Source organism: Oncorhynchus masou, chromosome 9, assembly GCF_036934945.1.
Source record: "Oncorhynchus masou masou isolate Uvic2021 chromosome 9, UVic_Omas_1.1, whole genome shotgun sequence".
In the NCBI taxonomy this organism is placed as follows: Eukaryota; Metazoa; Chordata; class Actinopteri; order Salmoniformes; family Salmonidae; genus Oncorhynchus; species Oncorhynchus masou.
This window is the reverse complement of record NC_088220.1, coordinates 9416009-9435715: the sequence shown is the minus strand read 5'-3', so window position 1 is coordinate 9435715 and position 19707 is coordinate 9416009. Positions and strand designations below refer to the sequence as shown.

The 19707-nt window shown below is 47.7% G+C and overlaps 1 protein-coding gene and 1 non-coding gene across 2 annotated transcripts in view; one reads left to right on the top strand and one right to left on the bottom strand.

The window, feature by feature from the left end:
• LOC135545491 (cyclin-J-like) overlaps positions 1–19707 on the top strand; it is a 31638-nt gene that overhangs the window by 7872 nt on the left and 4059 nt on the right. The window contains exons 4-5 of the mRNA XM_064973124.1: positions 18378–18677; positions 19488–19647. Of these exons, the coding sequence (XP_064829196.1) occupies positions 18378–18677; positions 19488–19647 (460 nt within the window). The remainder of the gene's footprint in view (positions 1–18377; positions 18678–19487; positions 19648–19707) is intronic.
• Positions 4785–4862, bottom strand: trnaa-ugc (transfer RNA alanine (anticodon UGC)). The gene has a single exon. It is a non-coding gene; the product is annotated as a tRNA-Ala (tRNA).

Here is a 19707-nt window from a genome sequence, read left to right as displayed (position 1 = left end):
GTCTACTTTATTGTCCAGAGACTGAACATTAGCGGGTAATCTACTCAGAAGTGGAGGATGGTGTGCACACTTCCTGAGTTGGACTAGAAGTCCGCTCAGACTACCTGTTCTCTGCCGGTGGCATCTTGGAGCAGCCTCTGGGATATGTTCAATTGCCCTTGGTGTGTACGAACAAAGGATCCAATTCAGATAAGTCGTAATGCCGGTTCAGTGACCGCTGCTCTGATATCCAAAAGATATTTCCTGCTCTGTGTAATAACACAAAAAAAACATTCTGACCTAACAAATAACAGACAAAAAAAAACAAAATACTGCAAAGTTACTTAGTATCTAGAAGTGGAGCTGCCATGTCTGTCAGCGCCATCTTGTTCTCGCAGCACATTTCATAAACTGTTGAATGGTTATAAGAAGTTATAACACACTATGTTCCCGACCAATACCTTCAGTGATCATTTACTCCAGTTTCCAGACGATGGATGGCTGGAAAACCCTATATCATTTGTGGTGCTGTGGCTTTTCACATTGTTTAGCTAGAAACCCAGTCCGTCTGTGACTTGGTGAGGATTAGCCGACACCTGTGTCGGTACGTCTTCATGCACGTAGCTTTGATCCTTTGATAGCACGTCTGGGGGGGGTTTTGTCTTTAGTCGTTCCTGATGGCACCCGTCTAAATGAATGTCCTACACAGCAAAGCGTATGAAACCCACTAGAGCAGGAATAAAGACATAAAGGAAACATGGACCTGGGTTTTGTCAGATAGCTGATTGTGATCCTGGAGTCAGATTATATACCATGATCTAGGCTTCTACTGCTGTTACTCTGCTGTGTGTGTGTGTGTGGTGATTAACGGCTAGTCTGTGAGTCTGTACATTAACACAGCTCACAGAGCATCATGAGTAATTACACTAATGATGCCATCAAACTGTGAGTCTGGGACGGGGCCCGCTCACTGGGGAGACGTGTGTGAGGCTTCGGGGAGCTCGTAGAGTTTACTGGAAGACTAAAATGAGAAGATGAAAAATATATCGACCAAAAATCATGTTAGAGGATTCTCTTACTAGACGAATGAATGGAATCTTTTGATTGCTTCTTTCAGTGAGAGAACAACGTTGGACTCTAGGGATCAGCTCTGTGTGATTGATGAAGGCTTGAAAGGGCTGTTTGATTCAAGGTTGTCCTGATTGGGTTTGCTGTTTAATCTCCTGAGGTGCTGGAATCTGGCCTAATTAATTAACTCAACTTCTCTGACTGGTTGGTTGTTCAGTACTCCGGTCCTGCTGGGTTTCAGGTCTGATGCCAGCTTTGCTCTGGGCTCCTTCTCTGTGTCCCAAATGGCACCCTATTCCCTATGTAATGCACTACTTTTGACCCGGGCCCTGGTCCAAAATAGTGCACTATATAGGGAATAGGGTTGTTGTTTGGTACATAGTCTTTTAAAAGGAACACATTGTCTTTGTTAAAATTCCACGGGCTTCTGCACTAGGTTAATTAATCACACTCTCCATTGTACCTCTCAACAGTCAGCACTTAATCCTGTTAGCCTATTGGTAGTATCTCTCCATCTCTATCGCTCTCTGGTCTCTCTCCTCCACCTCTCTCTCTCTCTCCCTGTGTTTGAACGATGTGTGTGTTTTCATAGACATTCACAGAAAGCAAGGTAAAGAAAATTGTGTTTTCATGGTATTTGTGTGGTTTGTATTTGTCCGTGTTCCATTTGCGACAGGAAGGAAATCTTCTTCCCAGTCACAACCACAGGGTCAGGAGAGCTATTGTATAAAGTCCTTCTGCGTATTTTAACATCCTTTCATCAAAGCCTTTTTCCTAAAGGAATTTTTACCCTTCGAATTGTCGGATCATTTCAATGGCGCTCGTAGATGCCAAAAGTCTAGACACCCCATTGGCCCCAGTCAAAAGTAGTGAACGACTTGGTGTTCACATCAACCAACAAACTGTCAGCCTGATCACCAACAACAATGAGACAACTTATAGGTGGTGTGGTGCCAGGATAACAACCTCTCCCTCAATGTGAGCAAGACAAATGAGCTGATCGTGGACTACAGGAAAAGGAGGGCTGAACACTCCCCCGTTGTGGTGGAGCAGGTCGAGAGTTTCAAGTTCCTTGGTGTCCACATCACCAACAAATAATCATGGTCCAAACACATCAAGACACACCTCAGGAGACTGAAGAGGCATGGGTCCCCTGATCCTCAAAGTTCCATAGCTGCAACATTGAGAGCATCCTGACCGGTTGCATCACCGCCTGGTATGGCAACTGCTTGGCTCTAAAGCGCTACAGAGGTTAATGCATACCTCACTGGGGACAATTTTCCTGCCATCCAGGACCTAGATACCAGGCGGTGCCAGAGGAAGGCCCCATCCAGGACCTAGATACCAGGCGGTGCCAGAGGAAGGCCCCACCCAGGACCTAGATACCAGGCGGTGCCAGAGGAAGGCCCCACCCAGGACCTAGATACCAGGCGGTGCCAGAGGAAGGCCCCACCCAGGACCTAGATACCAGGCGGTGCCAGAGGAAGGCCCCACCCAGGACCTAGATACCAGGCGGTGCCAGAGGAAGGCCCCACCCAGGACCTAGATACCAGGCGGTGCCAGAGGAAGGCCCCACCCAGGACCTAGATACCAGGCGGTGCCAGAGGAAGGCCCCACCCAGGACCTAGATACCAGGCGGTGCCAGAGGAAGGCCCCACCCAGGACCTAGATACCAGGCGGTGCCAGAGGAAGGCCCCACCCAGGACCTAGATACCAGGCGGTGCCAGAGGAAGGCCCCACCCAGGACCTAGATACCAGGCGGTGCCAGAGGAAGGCCCCACCCAGGACCTCGATACCAGGCGGTGTCAGAGGAAGGCCTGCAAAAAGTTGTCAAAGACTCGAGTCATGGACTGTGCTCTTTTGCTATCGCGCGGCAAGCGGTATCAGAGCACAAAGTTTTGGTCCAAAAAACTCCTTGACAGCTTCTACCCCCCCCAAGCCTGCTCAACAATTAATCAATTGGCCACCTGGACTAATTGCATCAACACCCCCCCATGCACAGTGGCCAACTGACTTCCAACGTGGCTCTTCCTAGCATCCTTCTCTTCTGTCCCTGAAGTCAGACCACTCTGCCCTGCAGAGCAGCTATTTGTTCTCACTAATGAAATCATACACTTGTGACTTGCTCTCACACACACGCACAGTTCTAGGGCTTTATTGGCATGGGAAACATTGCCAAAGCAAGTGAAATAGTTAAATAAAGATTACACTCACAAAAGTTCAAGTGCGAAAGGGGAAAATAAATTAACCTAAATATGGGTTGTATTTACAATGGTGTTTGTTCTTCACTGGTTGCCCTTTTCTTGTGGCAACAGGTCACTCATGTTGCTGCTGTGATGGCACATTGTGGCAGTTCACCCAGTAGATATGGGAGTTTATCAAAATTGGATTTGTTTTCAAATTCTTTGTGGGTCTGTGTAATCTGAGGGAAATGTGTGTCTCTAATATGGTCATACATTGGGCAGGAGGTTAGGAAGTGCAGCTCAGTTTCCACCTCATTTTGTGGGAACTGCACATAGGCAGACCTGGCTCTCAAGAGAAGACATGCTAAGGCAGCCTTTCTCAATAGCAAGGCTATGCTCACTGAGTCTGTACATAGTCAAATCTTTGAGTCAGTTACAGTGGTCAGGTATTCTGCCACTGTGTACTCTCTGTTTAGGGTCAAGTAGCATTCTAGTTGGCTCTTTTTTTTTTTGTTAAATTACGAGACATGGAAATTATTTTTTTGTTTTCTCATGATTTGGTTGGGTCTAATTTATGTTTCTATCCTGGGGCTCTGTGGGGTTTGTTTGTTGATGGCATAGAAGACTCTCCTTGTCTTCTCTCTCAGATCGTTCATAGCTTTGTGGAAGTTACCTGTGGTGTTGAAGTTTAGGCCGAGGTATGTATATATATATTTTTTTGCAACGGTGTCTAGATGGAATTTGTATTTGTGGTCCTGGCAACTGGACCTTTTTCTGTCTCTCTCTCTCTGCAGTCGGTGAGTTTGGCTCTATTTATTTTTTCACAGTGTATTGGCATCTACATGTAAACACTGTCGCCTGATGAGGTCAGAAGTGGTGTATATCCAATAGATATACAGCACTATGTTCATGCAATCGGCAGGGTAGCCTAGTGGTTAGAGCGTTGGACTAGTAACCGAAAGGTTGCAAGTTCAAACCCCCGTGCTGACAAGGTACAAATCTGTCGTTCTGCCCCTGAACAGGCAGTTCACCCACTGTTCCTAGGCTGTCATTGAAAATAAAAATTTGTTCTTAACTGACTTGCCTAGTAAAATAAAGGTAAAATTTAAAACAAATTAAAATATCAACGAGGTCAGATCATGTTGTATTGTAATATCTCTGTCTGTTCCCTCTCAACGAGGTCAGATCATGTTGTATTGTAATACGAGGTCAGATCATGTTGTATTGTAATATCTTTGTCTGTTCCCTCTCAATGAGGTCAGCTGGCAGTTGACAGTTAGTTCTAAGCTGTGTATTATTCAGGATGTCTCCCATGCTGCTGTCCTGCTACATGGAGCCTCGTAGCTATAACCGTGTAGCATGCTGCTGTCCTGCTACATGGAGCCTAGTAGCTGTAACCGTGTACCGTGATGCTGTCCTGCTACATGGAGCCTAGTAGCTGTAACTGTGTAGCATGCTGCTGTCCTGCTACATATATATATATATCCCATTTAGCAGACGCTTTTGTCCAAAGCGACTTACAAGTCGGCTGGGGCCACTACTTTTACATATGGGTGGCCCCAGCGGGAATCGAACCCACGACGCTTGGCGTTGCAAGCGCCATGCTCTACCGACTGAGCCACACATGGAGCCTAGTAGCTGTAACCGTGTAGCGTGATGCTGTCCTTCTACATGGAGCCTAGTAGCTGTAACTGTGTAGCATGCTGCTGTCCTGCTACATGGAGCCTAGTAGCTGTAACTGTGTAGCATGCTGCTGTCCTGCTACATGGAGCCTCGTAGCTGTAACCGTGTACCGTGATGCTGTCCTGCTACATGGAGCCTCGTAGCTGTAACCGTGTACCGTGATGCTGTCCTGCTACATGGAGCCTAGTAGCTGTAACCGTGTAGCATGCTGCTGTCCTGCTACATGGAGCCTCGTAGCTGTAACCGTGTAGCGTGATGCTGTCCTGCTACAAACCGCTCAGGGATTTCACCATGAGGCCAATGTTGACTTTACAACAGATACAGAGTTTAATGGTTGTGATAGGAGAACACTGAGTATGGATCAACAACGTTGTTAGTCCACGATACTAACCTAATTGACAGAGTGAAAAGAAGGAAACCTGTACAGAATAAAGCATATTGTATCCTGTTTGCAACAAGGTACTGAAGTAATACTGCAAAACAAATTAGCAAAGCCATTAGATTTTTGTCCTGAATCCAATGTGTTATGGGTATGCTTGTAGAACTGGGGAGTTTTTCAGGATAAATAAATAAACAGAATGGAGCAACAGTGGGTGGGTTTGAATGTTTTCTAATGGTTGTCTGGATTGTGTGTGTGTGTGTGTGTGTGTGTGTGTGCACCGGCTGTGGATGACCTGCAATAAGTTGGCTGATGGTTTGTGTTACAGAGTAGGGGCTTTAAAAAGAGCAGCTTCACCCCATCCAACCCACACACATTGCAGCAGGCCTGCCTGGGGGCCCGAGGGTTGGGAGGGACTGTGTATGGAGGGAGAGAGCCACCTGCCATATGCTCCCTGAGTCAGGCCCAAACAAAAGCCCGTCAACAGGAGCAGCCGGCCAGCCAGCCCAGGGTGGGGGAGGGGTGCGAGGAGAGGTTGTCGTGTGTTTTGTCTGAAATTGTGTATTTGTGACTGGCTGCAAGCGAGGTTGACATGTAGAGGCTTCCGGCTTATTAGTGTCTTATCTGACTAGATCTCCATTCAGATGGCCTTATCCTCCACCATAGCCCCACTGCTAGGAGTGTTTCAGATGGCCTTATCCTCCACCATAGCCCCACTGCTAGGAGTGTTTCAGATGGCCTTATCCTCCACCATAGCCCCACTGCTAGGAGTGTTTCAGATGGCCTTAACCTCCACCATAGCCCCACTGCTAGGAGTGTTTCAGATGGCCTTATCCTCCACCATAGCCCCACTGCTAGGAGTGTGTCAGATGGCCTTATCCTCCACCATAGCCCCACTGCTAGGAGTGTTTCAGATGGCCTTATCCTCCACCATAGCCCCACTGCTAGGAGTGTTTCAGATGGCCTTATCCTCCACCATAGCCCCACTGCTAGGAGTGTTTCAGATGGCCTTATCCTCCACCATAGCCCCACTGCTAGGAGTGTTTCAGATGGCCTTATCCTCCACCATAGCCCCACCTCTAGGAGTGTTTCAGATGGCCTTAACCTCCACCATAGCCCCACTGCTAGGAGTGTTTCAGATGGCCTTAACCTCCACCATAGCCCCACTGCTAGAAGTGTGTCAGATGGCCTTAACCTCCACCATAGCCCCACTGCTAGGAGTGTTTCAGATGGCCTTATCCTCCACCATAGCCCCACTGCTAGGAGTGTTTCAGATGGCCTTATCCTCCACCATAGCCCCACCTCTAGGAGTGTTTCAGATGGCCTTAACCTCCACCATAGCCCCACTGCTAGGAGTGTTTCAGATGGCCTTATCCATAGCCCCACTGCTAGGAGTGTTTCAGATGGCCTTATCCTCCACCATAGCCCCACTGCTAGGAGTGTTTCAGGTGGCCTTATCCTCCACCATAGCCCCACTGCTAGGAGTGTTTCAGATGGCCTTATCCTCCACCATAGCCCCACTGCTAGGAGTGTTTCAGATGGCCTTATCCTCCACCATAGCCCCACTGCTAGGAGTGTTTCAGATGGCCTTATCCTCCACCATAGCCCCACTGCTAGGAGTGTTTCAGATGGCCTTATCCTCCACCATAGCCCCACTGCTAGGAGTGTTTCAGATGGCCTTATCCTCCACCATAGCCCCACTGCTAGAAGTGTGTCAGATGGCCTTAACCTCCACCATAGCCCCACTGCTAGGAGTGTTTCAGATGGCCTTATCCTCCACCATAGCCCCACTGCTAGAAGTGTGTCAGATGGCCTTAACCTCCACCATAGCCCCACTGCTAGGAGTGTTTCAGATGGCCTTATCCTCCACCATAGCCCCACTGCTAGGAGTGTTTCAGATGGCCTTAACCTCCACCATAGCCCCACTGCTAGGAGTGTTTCAGATGGCCTTATCCTCCACCATAGCCCCACTGCTAGGAGTGTTTCAGATGGCCTTATCCTCCACCATAGCCCCACTGCTAGGAGTGTGTCAGATGGCCTTATCCTCCACCATAGCCCCACTGCTAGGAGTGTTTCAGATGGCCTTATCCTCCACCATAGCCCCACTGCTAGGAGTGTTTCAGATGGCCTTAACCTCCACCATAGCCCCACTGCTAGGAGTGTTTCAGATGGCCTTATCCTCCACCATAGCCCCACTGCTAGGAGTGTTTCAGATGGCCTTATCCATAGCCACACTGCTAGGAGTGTTTCAGATGGCCTTATCCTCCACCATAGCCCCACTGCTAGGAGTGTTTCAGATGGCCTTATCCTCCACCATAGCCCCACTGCTAGGAGTGTTTCAGATGGCCTTATCCTCCACCATAGCCCCACTGCTAGAAGTGTGTCAGATGGCCTTATCCTCCACCATAGCCCCACTGCTAGGAGTGTTTCAGATGGCCTTATCCTCCACCATAGCCCCACTGCTAGAAGTGTGTCAGATGGCCTTAACCTCCACCATAGCCCCACTGCTAGGAGTGTTTCAGATGGCCTTATCCTCCACCATTCCCCACTGCTAGAAGTGTGTCAGATGGCCTTAACCTCCACCATAGCCCCACTGCTAGGAGTGTTTCAGATGGCCTTATCCTCCACCATAGCCCCACTGCTAGGAGTGTGTCAGATGGCCTTAAATAGCCCCACTGCTAGGAGTGTTTCAGATGGCCTTATCCTCCACCATGCCCCACTGCTTGTTCAGATGGCCTTAACCTCCACAAAAAAACTGCTAGGAGTGTTTCAGATGGCCTTATCCTCCACCATAGCCCCACTTTGTAGATGGCCTATTTAATAGCCCCACTGCTAGAAGTGTTTCAGATGGCCTTATGTCCACCATAGCCCCACTGCTAGGAGTGTTCAGATGGCCTTATCTCCACCATAGCCCCACTGCTAGTGTTTCAGATGGCCTTATCCTCCACCATAGCCCCACTGCTAGGAGTGTGTCATGATGCCATTTGCCCCACTGCTAGAGTGTTTCAGATGTTATCCTCCACCATAGCCCCACTGCTAGGGGTGTGTCAGATGGCCTTATCCTCCACCATAGCCCCACTGCTAGGAGTGTTTCAGATGGCCTTATCCTCCACCATAGCCCCACTGCTAGGAGTGTTTCAGATGGCCTTAACCTCCACCATAGCCCCACTGCTAGGAGTGTTTCAGATGGCCTTAGACAGGACCATAGCCCCACTGCTAGGAGTGTTTCAGATGGCCTTATCTTCACTGGCCCCACTGCTAGGAGTGTTTCAGATGGCCTTATCCTCCACCATAGCCCCACTGCTAGGAGTGTTTCAGATGGCCTTATCCTCCACCATAGCCCCACTGCTAGGAGTGTTTCAGATGGCCTTATCCTCCACCATAGCCCCACTGCTAGGGTGTTTCAGATGGCCTTATCCTCCACCATAGCCCCACTGCTAGAAGTGTTTCAGATGGCCTTATCCTCCACCATAGCCCCACTGCTAGGGTGTTTCAGATGGCCTTATCCTCCACCATAGCCCCACTGCTAGTTGTGTTATCCTTAATTTAACCATAGCCCCACTGCTAGGAGTGTTTCAGATGGCCTTATCCTCCACCATAGCCCCACTGCTAGGAGTGTTTCAGATGGCCTTATCCTCCACCATAGCCCCACTGCTAGGAAGATGGCCTTAACCATAGCCCCACTGCTAGGAGTGTGTCAGATGGCCTTAACCTCCACCATAGCCCCACTGCTAGGAGTGTTTCAGATGGCCTTATCCTCCACCATAGCCCCACTGCTAGGAAGTGTTTCAGATGGCCTTATTCCACCATAGCCCCACTGCTAGGAGTGTTTCAGATGGCCTTATCCTCCACCATAGCCCCACTGCTAGGAGTGTTTCAGATGGCCTTATCCTCCACCATAGCCCCACTGCTAGGAGTGTTTCAGATGGCCTTATCCTCCACCATAGCCCCACTGCTAGGAGTGTTTCAGATGGCCTTATCCTCCACCATAGCCCCACTGCTAGGAGTGTTTCAGATGGCCTTATCCTCCACCATAGCCCCACTGCTAGGAGTGTTTCAGATGGCCTTATCCTCCACCATAGCCCCACTGATAGGAGTGTTTCAGATGGCCTTATCCTCCACCATAGCCCCACTGCTAGGGATCAACAGATGGCCTTATCCTCCACCATAACTGCTAGGAGTGTTTCAGATGGCCTTATCCTCCAAGCCCCACTGCTAGGAGTGTTTCAGATGGCCTTACCTCCACCATAACTGCTAGGATGTTTCAGATGGCCTTAACCTCCACCATAGGTACTGCTAGTAATGTTTCAGATGGCCTTATCCTCCAAACCAAGCCCCACTGCTAGGAGTGTTTCAGATGGCCTTTTCCTCCACCATAGCCCCACTGCAGGAGTGTTTCAGATGGCCTTATCCTCCACCATAGCCCCACTGCTAGGAGTGTTTCAGATGGCCTTAACCTCCAATAAATAGGAGTGTTTCAGATGGCCTTAACCTCCAAAATAGCCCCACTGCTAGGAGTGTTTCAGATGGCCTTATCCTCCACCAGAGCCCCACTGCTAGGAGTGTTTCAATGGCATTATCCTCCACCATAGCCCCACTGCTAGGAGTGTTTCAGATGGCCTTAACCTCCACCATAGCCCCAATGCTAGTGTTTCAGATGGCCTTATTCTCCACCATAGAACTGCTAGGAGTGTTTCAATGTCCCCACCATGGCCCCACTGCTAGGAGTGTACAGATGGCCTTTTCCCTTACATAGCCCCACTGCTAGGAGTGTTTCAGATGGCAACCTCCACCATAATACACTGCTAGTTTCAGATGAGCCTTAACCTCAGGATACCCCACTGCTAGGAGTGTCTTCAGATGGCCTTATCCATGAGTCCCACTGCTAATGTGTTTCTGATGGCCTTAAAGTCCACCATAGCCCCACTGCTAGGAGTGTTTCAGATGGCCTTAACCTCCACCATAAATGTGCTAGGTTGTTCTAGATGGCCTTAACCTCCACCATATTCTTGAAAATAACCCCACTGTTTTTGGTTCTGTTATGGCCTTATCCTCCAAATGACCCCACTGCTAGGATGTTTCAATGGCAGAATAATGGGCAGTGTTGTCAGATGGTTGAAACTCCACCATAGCCCCTCACTGCTGTAGATAGTGGCCAGATGGCCTTTCCTCCACCATAGCCCCACTGCTGGTGTGTCAGATGGCCTTATCCTCCACCATAATTATGCTGGTATTGTGTGTAGATGGCCTTATGAAAACAATTCCCCACTAAAATGTATTCAGATGGCCTTCAGCCTCCAACAAAACTGCTGGAATAAATTCAGATGGCCTTATCCTCCAATAGCCCCACTGCTAGGAGTGTTTCTGGCACCTCCACCATAGCCCCACTGCTAGAAATGTGGTTCAGATGGCCTTATCCTCCACCATAGCCCCACTTAGGAGTTTTCAGATGGCCTTATCCTCCACCATAGCCCCACTGCTAGGAGTGTTTCACATGGCCTTATTCCACCATAGCCCCACTGCTAGGAGTGTTTCAGATGGCCTTAACCTCCACCATAGCCCCACTGCTCCGAGTGTTTCAGATGGCCTTAATCCACCATATTTGCTAGTTTCTTCTTAATGGCCTTAAATCCACCATAAAAACACTGAGTGTTGAAGTGTGTACTTTTTAGACTGAATCATCCCCACTCTAGTTTATAGATGGCCTTAACCTCCACCATACCTAAATAGGAGTGTCTGGCCTTATCCTCCAACAAAGCCCCACTGCTGAGGAGGAGTTTAATGTCAGGGCCCAGGCAGAGACTGGGCTGGGGCCCCTAAAGTAGCTGTCATTCCCCTCTTGTAAACCTCCACCCCTGGGGGTGGGTGAGGAGCGGTGCTTCAAAAGAGAGCCGACACGCTGATGTTTAACAGGCAGTCTCTTTTTGAACTGACCCTCTGATTGTAGATTAACAGGGGACTCCCGCAGTTTCTCCTCCCCTCTCATTCTGTCTGTCTCTTTAATGCTTGATTGTAATTATGAGAATTAATCTGTGGCCTGATAATTAAAGGAATTAGAGTTTTAAAAATGGACTGTGATCTACGACAGTGATCTTTTCAATGCTGTTTTTTTCCTTTCACAAAAAAATGTAGGCTAGTTTTATTATTTATGTAATTGACTTTGATTTAATGCCGTTGATGTATTCTTTAAGGACTTTGTGTTCTGGTTCTATAGAGCATTTGTTTCTACACTCCTTTAGCAGTAGTCATAATGCCCCCCCCCCCATTGATTAGTGTTTCACTTGTTTTATTATTTAATGGAAGAGAGAGGACTATAACTTCCTGAGTTCTTACACCATTTCACAACCCCTCCCTGGGCGCTCTCTCCCTCGCCCCAAAAGTGTTCCAGACCCCTAGGCCTTAGACAGGAGATGAGGTTAAGGATTCTTCCTGGTCACAGGCATTAGGCACTTGAGGTCAGAGGTCAGGAAGCACCTACATTGTGTTAACCGGCAGAGTCTATCTCACTCACACTCATAGGGGGTTTGTGGTGGAGCTGTGACCAATTTCATCTGAATGAAGACTGAAGGCAAATTAGAGGTAGGGGGAGGGAGGATGGACTTCAGAAACATTTTCTTTGTGTTACAGCCTTAATTTAAAATGGATTCAATGCAATTTCTTGTCACTGGCCTACACACAATACCCCATTGGAGTTATGTTTATCAACATTTTTAAACTAGCAAATAAAAGCTGAAATGTCTTGAGTCAATAAATCAACCCCTTTGTTATGGCCTAAATATGTTCAGGAGTAGACTTTGGTTAACAAGTTGCATGGATTCACTCTGTGAGCAATAATAGTGTTTAATTAACAAAGAATATGTTGTCCCTTGTTAAACACACACCCAATCAACAGCCTATGCAAGTGGTAAACCAAAGAGACAACACAATGTCCCTACCAGGATGTAAGAGGTGGTTTTGTTTGTAGAGATGAGGTAAGGTCCCTCAGTCGAGCAGGGAATTAAGAACACATTCAACCACAAAGACCAGGGAGATTTTCCAATGCCTCCCAAAGTAGGGAACCTATTGGTAGATGGGTAAAAATTAAAAAGCAGACCTTGAATATCCCTTTGAGCATGGTGATATTAATTACACTTTGGATGATGTATCAATACACCCAGTCACCACAAAGATACAGGCGTCCTTCCGAACTCAGTTGTTGGAGAGGAAGGAAACTGCTCAGGGATTTCACCATGAGGCCAATGTTGAGTTTACAACAGATACAGAGTTTAATGGCTGTGATAGGAGAACACTGAGTATGGATCAACAACGATGTTAGTCCACGACACTAACCTAATTGACAGAGTGAAAAGAAGGAAACCTGTACAGAATAAAGCATATTGTATCCTGTTTGCAACAAGGTACTGAAGTAATGCTGCAAAACAAATTAGCAAAGCCATTAGATTTTTGTCCTGAATACAAAGTGTTATGGGTATGCTTGTAGATCTGGGGAGTTTTAGGATAAATAAATAAACAGAATGGAGCTAAGCACAGGCAAAATCCTAGAGGAAAATCTGGTTCAGTCTGCTTTCCAATGGGGAAAGAGGGGTGGACTAAGCAAAAAATCCTAGGGGAGATGAATTCATCTTTCAGTAGTAACCCAGAACACAAGGCAAAATATACAGTGGAGTTGCTTAGCAAGAAGACTGAATGTCCCTGAGTGGCCGAGTTACAGTTTTCACTTACATTTACTGAAATCTATGGAAGGATTCTGAACAGAATAATGGGCACGTGTTGTACAATCCAGGTGTGAAACTCTTAGGCTCACGGCTGTAATAGTGGCCAAAGGTGTTTCTACCAAGTATTATTCTGGTGTGAATACAAGTAAAAACCAAGGAGTAGTGCGGTGGTGGTGGGGGGGGGGGGGGGTAAATAGAAAGTGATGAAATTGCAACATAGTGTGGGAGGCAAGTAAAAACCAAGGAGTAGTGCGGTGGTGGTGGGGGGGGTAAATAGAAAGTGATGAAATTGCAACATAGTGTGGGAGGCAAGTGAAAACCAAGGAGTAGTGCGGTGGAGGTGGGGGGGGGTGTAGCCAGGCAGGCCTGTTCAGATGGTGTGAGGACTAACTCCATCAAACCTCCCTCCAACTCTCCTGTCTCTGTTTGCCATGACGTTAGTGCTGTGATCCGTGGTGTGTTGACAAGGCTTGTCCATAGACTGTTAATCCAAGCTGTCGGGTTTTAGGACTTGTATAATACGCTAGTTGTGACGGGCACGTTCCTTCCCAACACTGTGTCTCAGTGTGTGAGATAAGATGTGAATGTAACCTAGTCCAGTCCTTTTGTTTTGAACAATGTTCGGTTGTGTGTCTGTACCCAGTACTCTACACATGGGTATTGTACACATTTCCTGAACATACATGTATCTTCTGTAGAGGGTCGGCCTAGTTGTTGACATCGTCTCCCTCATATCAGTTCTCTGTGCCATGTGTGTCCATGTCAGCCTCCCCCCTCCCAGTTTTCCTGCCGAAACAGTTTTATAGGAGGAACCGAGAGGCTTAGGAAAAGTGCCTGAGTACCCGGACTCCTCCCCCCTCCTCACCCTCGTTCCCCCCTCCTCACCCTCGTTCCCCCCCCTCCTCACCCTCGTTCCCCCCCCTCACCCTCGTTCCCCCCCCCTCCTCACCCTCGTTCCTCCCCCCTCCTCACACCTCGTTCCTCCCCCCCTCCTCACCCTCGTTCCTCCCCCTCCCCTCACACTCGTTCCTCCCCCTCCTCACACTCGTTCCTCCCCCCTCCTCACACTCGTTCCTCCCCCCTCCTCACACTCGTTCCTCCCCCTCCTCACACTCGTTCCTCCCCCCTCCTCACACTCGTTCCTCCCCCTCCTCACCCTCGTCCCCCCCCTCCTCACCCTCGTTCCTCCTCACCCTCGTTCCTCCCCCACTCGTTCTTCCCCCCTCGTTCCTCCCCCCCCCTCACCCTCGTTCCTCTCACCCTCGTTCCACCCTCGTTCCTGCCCCCTCCTCACCCTCGTTCCTGCCCCCTCCTCACCCTCGTTCCTCCCCCCTCCTCACCCTCGTTCCTTGACTATTGTAGCTGGAAACGTCTGGTTTTTAATGGAATATCTACATAGGTGTACAAAGGCCAATTATCGTTGTGTTAGCTAATCCCAGTTTATCATTTGAAAATGCTTATTGATAATTAGAAAACCCTTTTGCAATTATGTTAGCACAGCTGAAAACTGTTGTCCCGATTTTAAAGAAGCAATAAAACTGGCCTCGTTTAGACTAGTTGAGTATCAGGAGCATCAGCATTGGGGGTTCGATTACAGGATCAAAATGATTACAGGATCAAAATGATTACAGGATCAAAATGATTACAGGCTCAAAATGATTACAGGATCAAAATGATTACAGGCTCAAAATGATTACAGGATCAAAATGATTACAGGATCAAAATGATTACAGGATCAAAATGATTACAGGATCAAAATGATTACAGGCTCAAAATGATTACAGGATCAAAATGATTACAGGCTCAAAATGATTACAGGATCAAAATGATTACAGGCTCAAAATGATTACAGGATCAAAATGATTACAGGATCAAAATGATTACAGGCTCAAAATGATTACAGGATCAAAATGATTACAGGCTCAAAATGATTACAGGATCAAAATGATTACAGGATCAAAATGGCCAGAAACAAAGACCTTTCTTCTGAAACTCGTCAGTCTGTTCTTGTTATGAGACATGAAGGCTATTTCATGTGAGAAGTTACCAAGAAAATGAAGATCACAGTACAACGCTGTGTACTACTCCCTTCACAGAACAGAGAAAACTGGTTCTAACCAGAATATAGAGTGGGAGGCCCCAGTGCACGACTGAGCAAGAGGACAAGTACATTAGACTGTCTAGTTTGAGAAACCGACACCTCACAAGTCCTCAACTGGCAACTTCATTAAATAGTACCCTGAAAACACCAGTCTCAACGTCAACAGTGAAGAGGCGACTCCGGGATGCTGGCCTTCTAGGCAGAGTTGCAAAGAAAAAGCCATATCTCAGACTGGCCAATTAAAATAAAAGATTAAGATGGGCAAATGAACACACTGGACAGAGGAACTCTGCCTGGAAGGCCAGCATCCCAGAGTCACCTCTTCACTGTTGATGTTTAGACTGGACAGAGGAACTCTGCCTGGAAGGCCGCATCCCAGAGTCGTTTCTTCACTGTTGACTTTCAGACTGGTGTTTTCAGGGTACTATATAATAAAGACTGGCGTTTTCCAGGTAGATGTTGTGTTTTGCGGGTACTATTTAATAAAGACTGGCGTTTTCCAGGTAGATGTGGTGTTTTGCGGGTACTATTTAATGAAGACTGGTGTTTTCCAGGTAGGTGTTGTGTTTTGCGGGTACTATTTAATGAAGACTGGCGTTTTCCAGGTAGGTGTTGTGTTTTGCGGGTACTATTTAATGAAGACTGGCGTTTTCCAGGTAGATGTTGTGTTTTGCGGGTACTATTTAATGAAGACTGGCGTTTTCAGGTAGGTGTTGTGTTTTGCGGGTACTGTTTAATGAAGACTGGCGTTTTCCAGGTAGATGTGGTGTTTTGCGGGTACTATATAATGAAGACTGGCGTTTTCCAGGTAGATGTTGTGTTTTGCGGGTACTATTTAATGAAGACTGGCGTTTTCCAGGTAGGTGTTGTGTTTTGCGGGTACTATTTAATGAAGACTGGCGTTTTCCAGGTAGATGTGGTGTTTTGCGGGTACTATTTAATGAAGACTGGCGTTTTCCAGGTAGGTGTTGTGTTTTGCGGGTACTATTTAATGAAGACTGGCGTTTTCCAGGTAGGTGTTGTGTTTTGCGGGTACTATTTAATGAAGACTGGCGTTTTCCAGGTAGATGTGGTGTTTTGCGGGTACTATTTAATGAAGACTGGCGTTTTCCAGGTAGGTGTTGTGTTTTGCGGGTACTATTTAATGAAGACTGGCGTTTTCCAGGTAGATGTGGTGTTTTGCGGGTACTATTTAATGAAGACTGGCGTTTTCCAGGTAGATGTTGTGTTTTGCGGGTACTATTTAATGAAGACTGGCGTTTTCCAGGTAGATGTGGTGTTTTGCGGGTACTATTTAATAAAGACTGGCGTTTTCCAGGTAGATGTTGTGTTTTGCGGGTACTATTTAATGAAGACTGGCGTTTTCCAGGTAGATGTTGTGTTTTGCGGGTACTATTTAATGAAGACTGGCGTTTTCCAGGTAGATGTTGTGTTTTGCGGGTACTATTTAATGAAGACTGGCGTTTTCCAGGTAGGTGTTGTGTTTTGCGGGTACTATTTAATGAAGACTGGCGTTTTCCAGGTAGGTGTTGTGTTTTGCGGGTACTATTTAATGAAGACTGGCGTTTTCCAGGTAGATGTTGTGTTTTGCGGGTACTATTTAATGAAGACTGGTGTTTTCCAGGTAGATGTGGTGTTTTGCGGGTACTATTTAATGAAGACTGGCGTTTTCCAGGTAGATGTGGTGTTTTGCGGGTACTATTTAATGAAGACTGGCGTTTTCCAGGTAGATGTGGTGTTTTGCGGGTACTATTTAATGAAGACTGGCGTTTTCCAGGTAGGTGTTGTGTTTTGCGGGTACTATTTAATGAAGACTGGCGTTTTCCAGGTAGGTGTTGTGTTTTGCGGGTACTATTTAATGAAGACTGGCGTTTTCCAGGTAGGTGTTGTGTTTTGCGGGTACTATTTAATGAAGACTGGTGTTTTCCAGGTAGGTGTTGTGTTTTGCGGGTACTATTTAATGAAGACTGGCGTTTTCCAGGTAGGTGTTGTGTTTTGCGGGTACTATTTAATGAAGACTGGCGTTTTCCAGGTAGATGTGGTGTTTTGCGGGTACTATTTAATGAAGACTGGCGTTTTCCAGGTAGGTGTTGTGTTTTGCGGGTACTATTTAATGAAGACTGGCGTTTTCCAGGTAGGTGTTGTGTTTTGCGGGTACTATTTAATGAAGACTGGTGTTTTCCAGGTAGGTGTTGTGTTTTGCGGGTACTATTTAATGAAGACTGGCGTTTTCCAGGTAGGTGTTGTGTTTTGCGGGTACTATTTAATGAAGACTGGCGTTTTCCAGGTAGATGTGGTGTTTTGCGGGTACTATTTAATGAAGACTGGCGTTTTCCAGGTAGATGTGGTGTTTTGCGGGTACTATTTAATGAAGACTGGCGTTTTCCAGGTAGATGTGGTGTTTTGCGGGTACTATTTAATGAAGACTGGCGTTTTCCAGGTAGGTGTTGTGTTTTGCGGGTACTATTTAATGAAGACTGGCGTTTTCCAGGTAGATGTGGTGTTTTGCGGGTACTATTTAATGAAGACTGGCGTTTTCCAGGTAGGTGTTGTGTTTTGCGGGTACTATTTAATGAAGACTGGCGTTTTCCAGGTAGGTGTTGTGTTTTGCGGGTACTATTTAATGAAGACTGGCGTTTTCCAGGTAGGTGTTGTGTTTTGCGGGTACTATTTAATGAAGACTGGCGTTTTCCAGGTAGATGTGGTGTTTTGCGGGTACTATTTAATGAAGACTGGCGTTTTCCAGGTAGATGTGGTGTTTTGCGGGTACTATTTAATGAAGACTGGCGTTTTCCAGGTAGATGTGGTGTTTTGCGGGTACTATTTAATGAAGACTGGCGTTTTCCAGGTAGGTGTGGTGTTTTGCGGGTACTATTTAATGAAGACTGGCGTTTTCCAGGTAGATGTGGTGTTTTGCGGGTACTATTTAATGAAGACTGGCGTTTTCCAGGTAGGTGTTGTGTTTTGCGGGTACTGTAACGTACTCAGACCCCTTGAAAAAGTCGAGGGGTCTGAGTACTTTCCGAAGGCACTGTATCTCCCTCAGTTACCTCGTACTTCTACACATCTGTACTGATTATTGTTACTCATTGTGTATTTATTTATTATTACATGTTTTGCTTTTCTATTATTTTGGTATTTTATTTCTCTCTGCATTGGAGGGAAGGGTTGGTAAGTAAGCACTTCGCGGTTTAGTCGACACTGAAGCATGTGACAAATACAAAGGTTTTTGTGTAGGCTACCTTCTAAACTCTCTCTCTGCCCTGTAGGTAAGTTTGAGGAGAGGGAGGACCGGGTACCTAAGTTGGAACAGCTCAACTCCCTGGGCTTCATGTGTTCTCTGAACCTTGTTCTCAACAAGCGAGACCTCATGAAGATGGAGCTGCTCCTGTTGGAGACGTTCAGCTGGAACCTGTGTATGCCCACCCCGGCCCACTTCATAGACCACTACCTCCAGGCCTCGGTGCAGGAGGGAGACCTGTACAACGGCTGGCCTCTCTCCTCCCTCTCCAAGACCAAAACCTTTATGGACAAATACACACACTACTTCCTGGAGGTGTCACTGCAAGGTGAGGGGTGATGGGGGGGGGGAGGGAGGTGTCACTGCAAGGTGAGGGGTGAGGGAGGGGTGATGAGGGGGTGAGGGAGGTGTCACTGCAAGGTGAGGGGTGATGGAGGTGTCACTGCAAGGTGAGGGGTGAGGGAGGTGTCACTGCAAGGTGAGGGGTGATGGGGGGGTGATGGAGGTGTCACTGCAAGGTGAGGGGTGATGGAGGTGTCACTGCAAGGTGAGGGGTGGGGGAGGGGTGGTGGGGGGGTGATGGAGGTGTCACTGCAAGGTGAGGGGTGATGGAGGTGTCACTGCAAGGTGATGGGGGGTGATGGGGGGTGATGGAGGTGTCACTGCAAGGTGATGGGGGGTGATGGAGGGGTGATGGAGGTGTCACTGCAAGGTGAGGGGTGATGGAGGGGGTGATGGAGGGGTCACTGCAAGGTGAGGGGTGATGGAGGGGGTGATGGAGGGGTCACTGCAAGGTGAGGGGTGATGGAGGTGTCACTGCAAGGTGAGGGGTGATGGGGGGGTGATGGAGGTGTCACTGCAAGGTGAGGGGTGATGGAGGGGGTGATGGAGGTGTCACTGCAAGGTGAGGGGTGAGGGAGGGATTGAGGTGAAGAAATGAGTGCACAGGGGGAAAGGTTAAAGCCAGAGAGAGGAGGGATGGAAGGGAGAAAAACAGAGGGGCAGGTATGAAATATATGTAGACTCATGTGCTTGTCACAAACTGACAGTCTGATTGGCTGTGTTCCTCTAGACCACTACTAACGATCTGATTGGCTGTGTTCCTCTACTAACGGTCTGATTGGCTGTGTTCCTCTAGACCATGCGTTCCTGAGTTTCCGGCCGTCTCAGGTGGCGGCAGCGTGCGTAGCGGCGTCTCGTATCTGTCTCCAGATTTCTCCTAGCTGGACCACGTCTCTACACCTACTGACTGGATACACCTGGGAACACCTCACACACTGCATCAAACTCATGCTGCTGTAAGTCTCTCTCTCACTCACACTCTCACACACACACACCTGGGAACACCTCACACACAC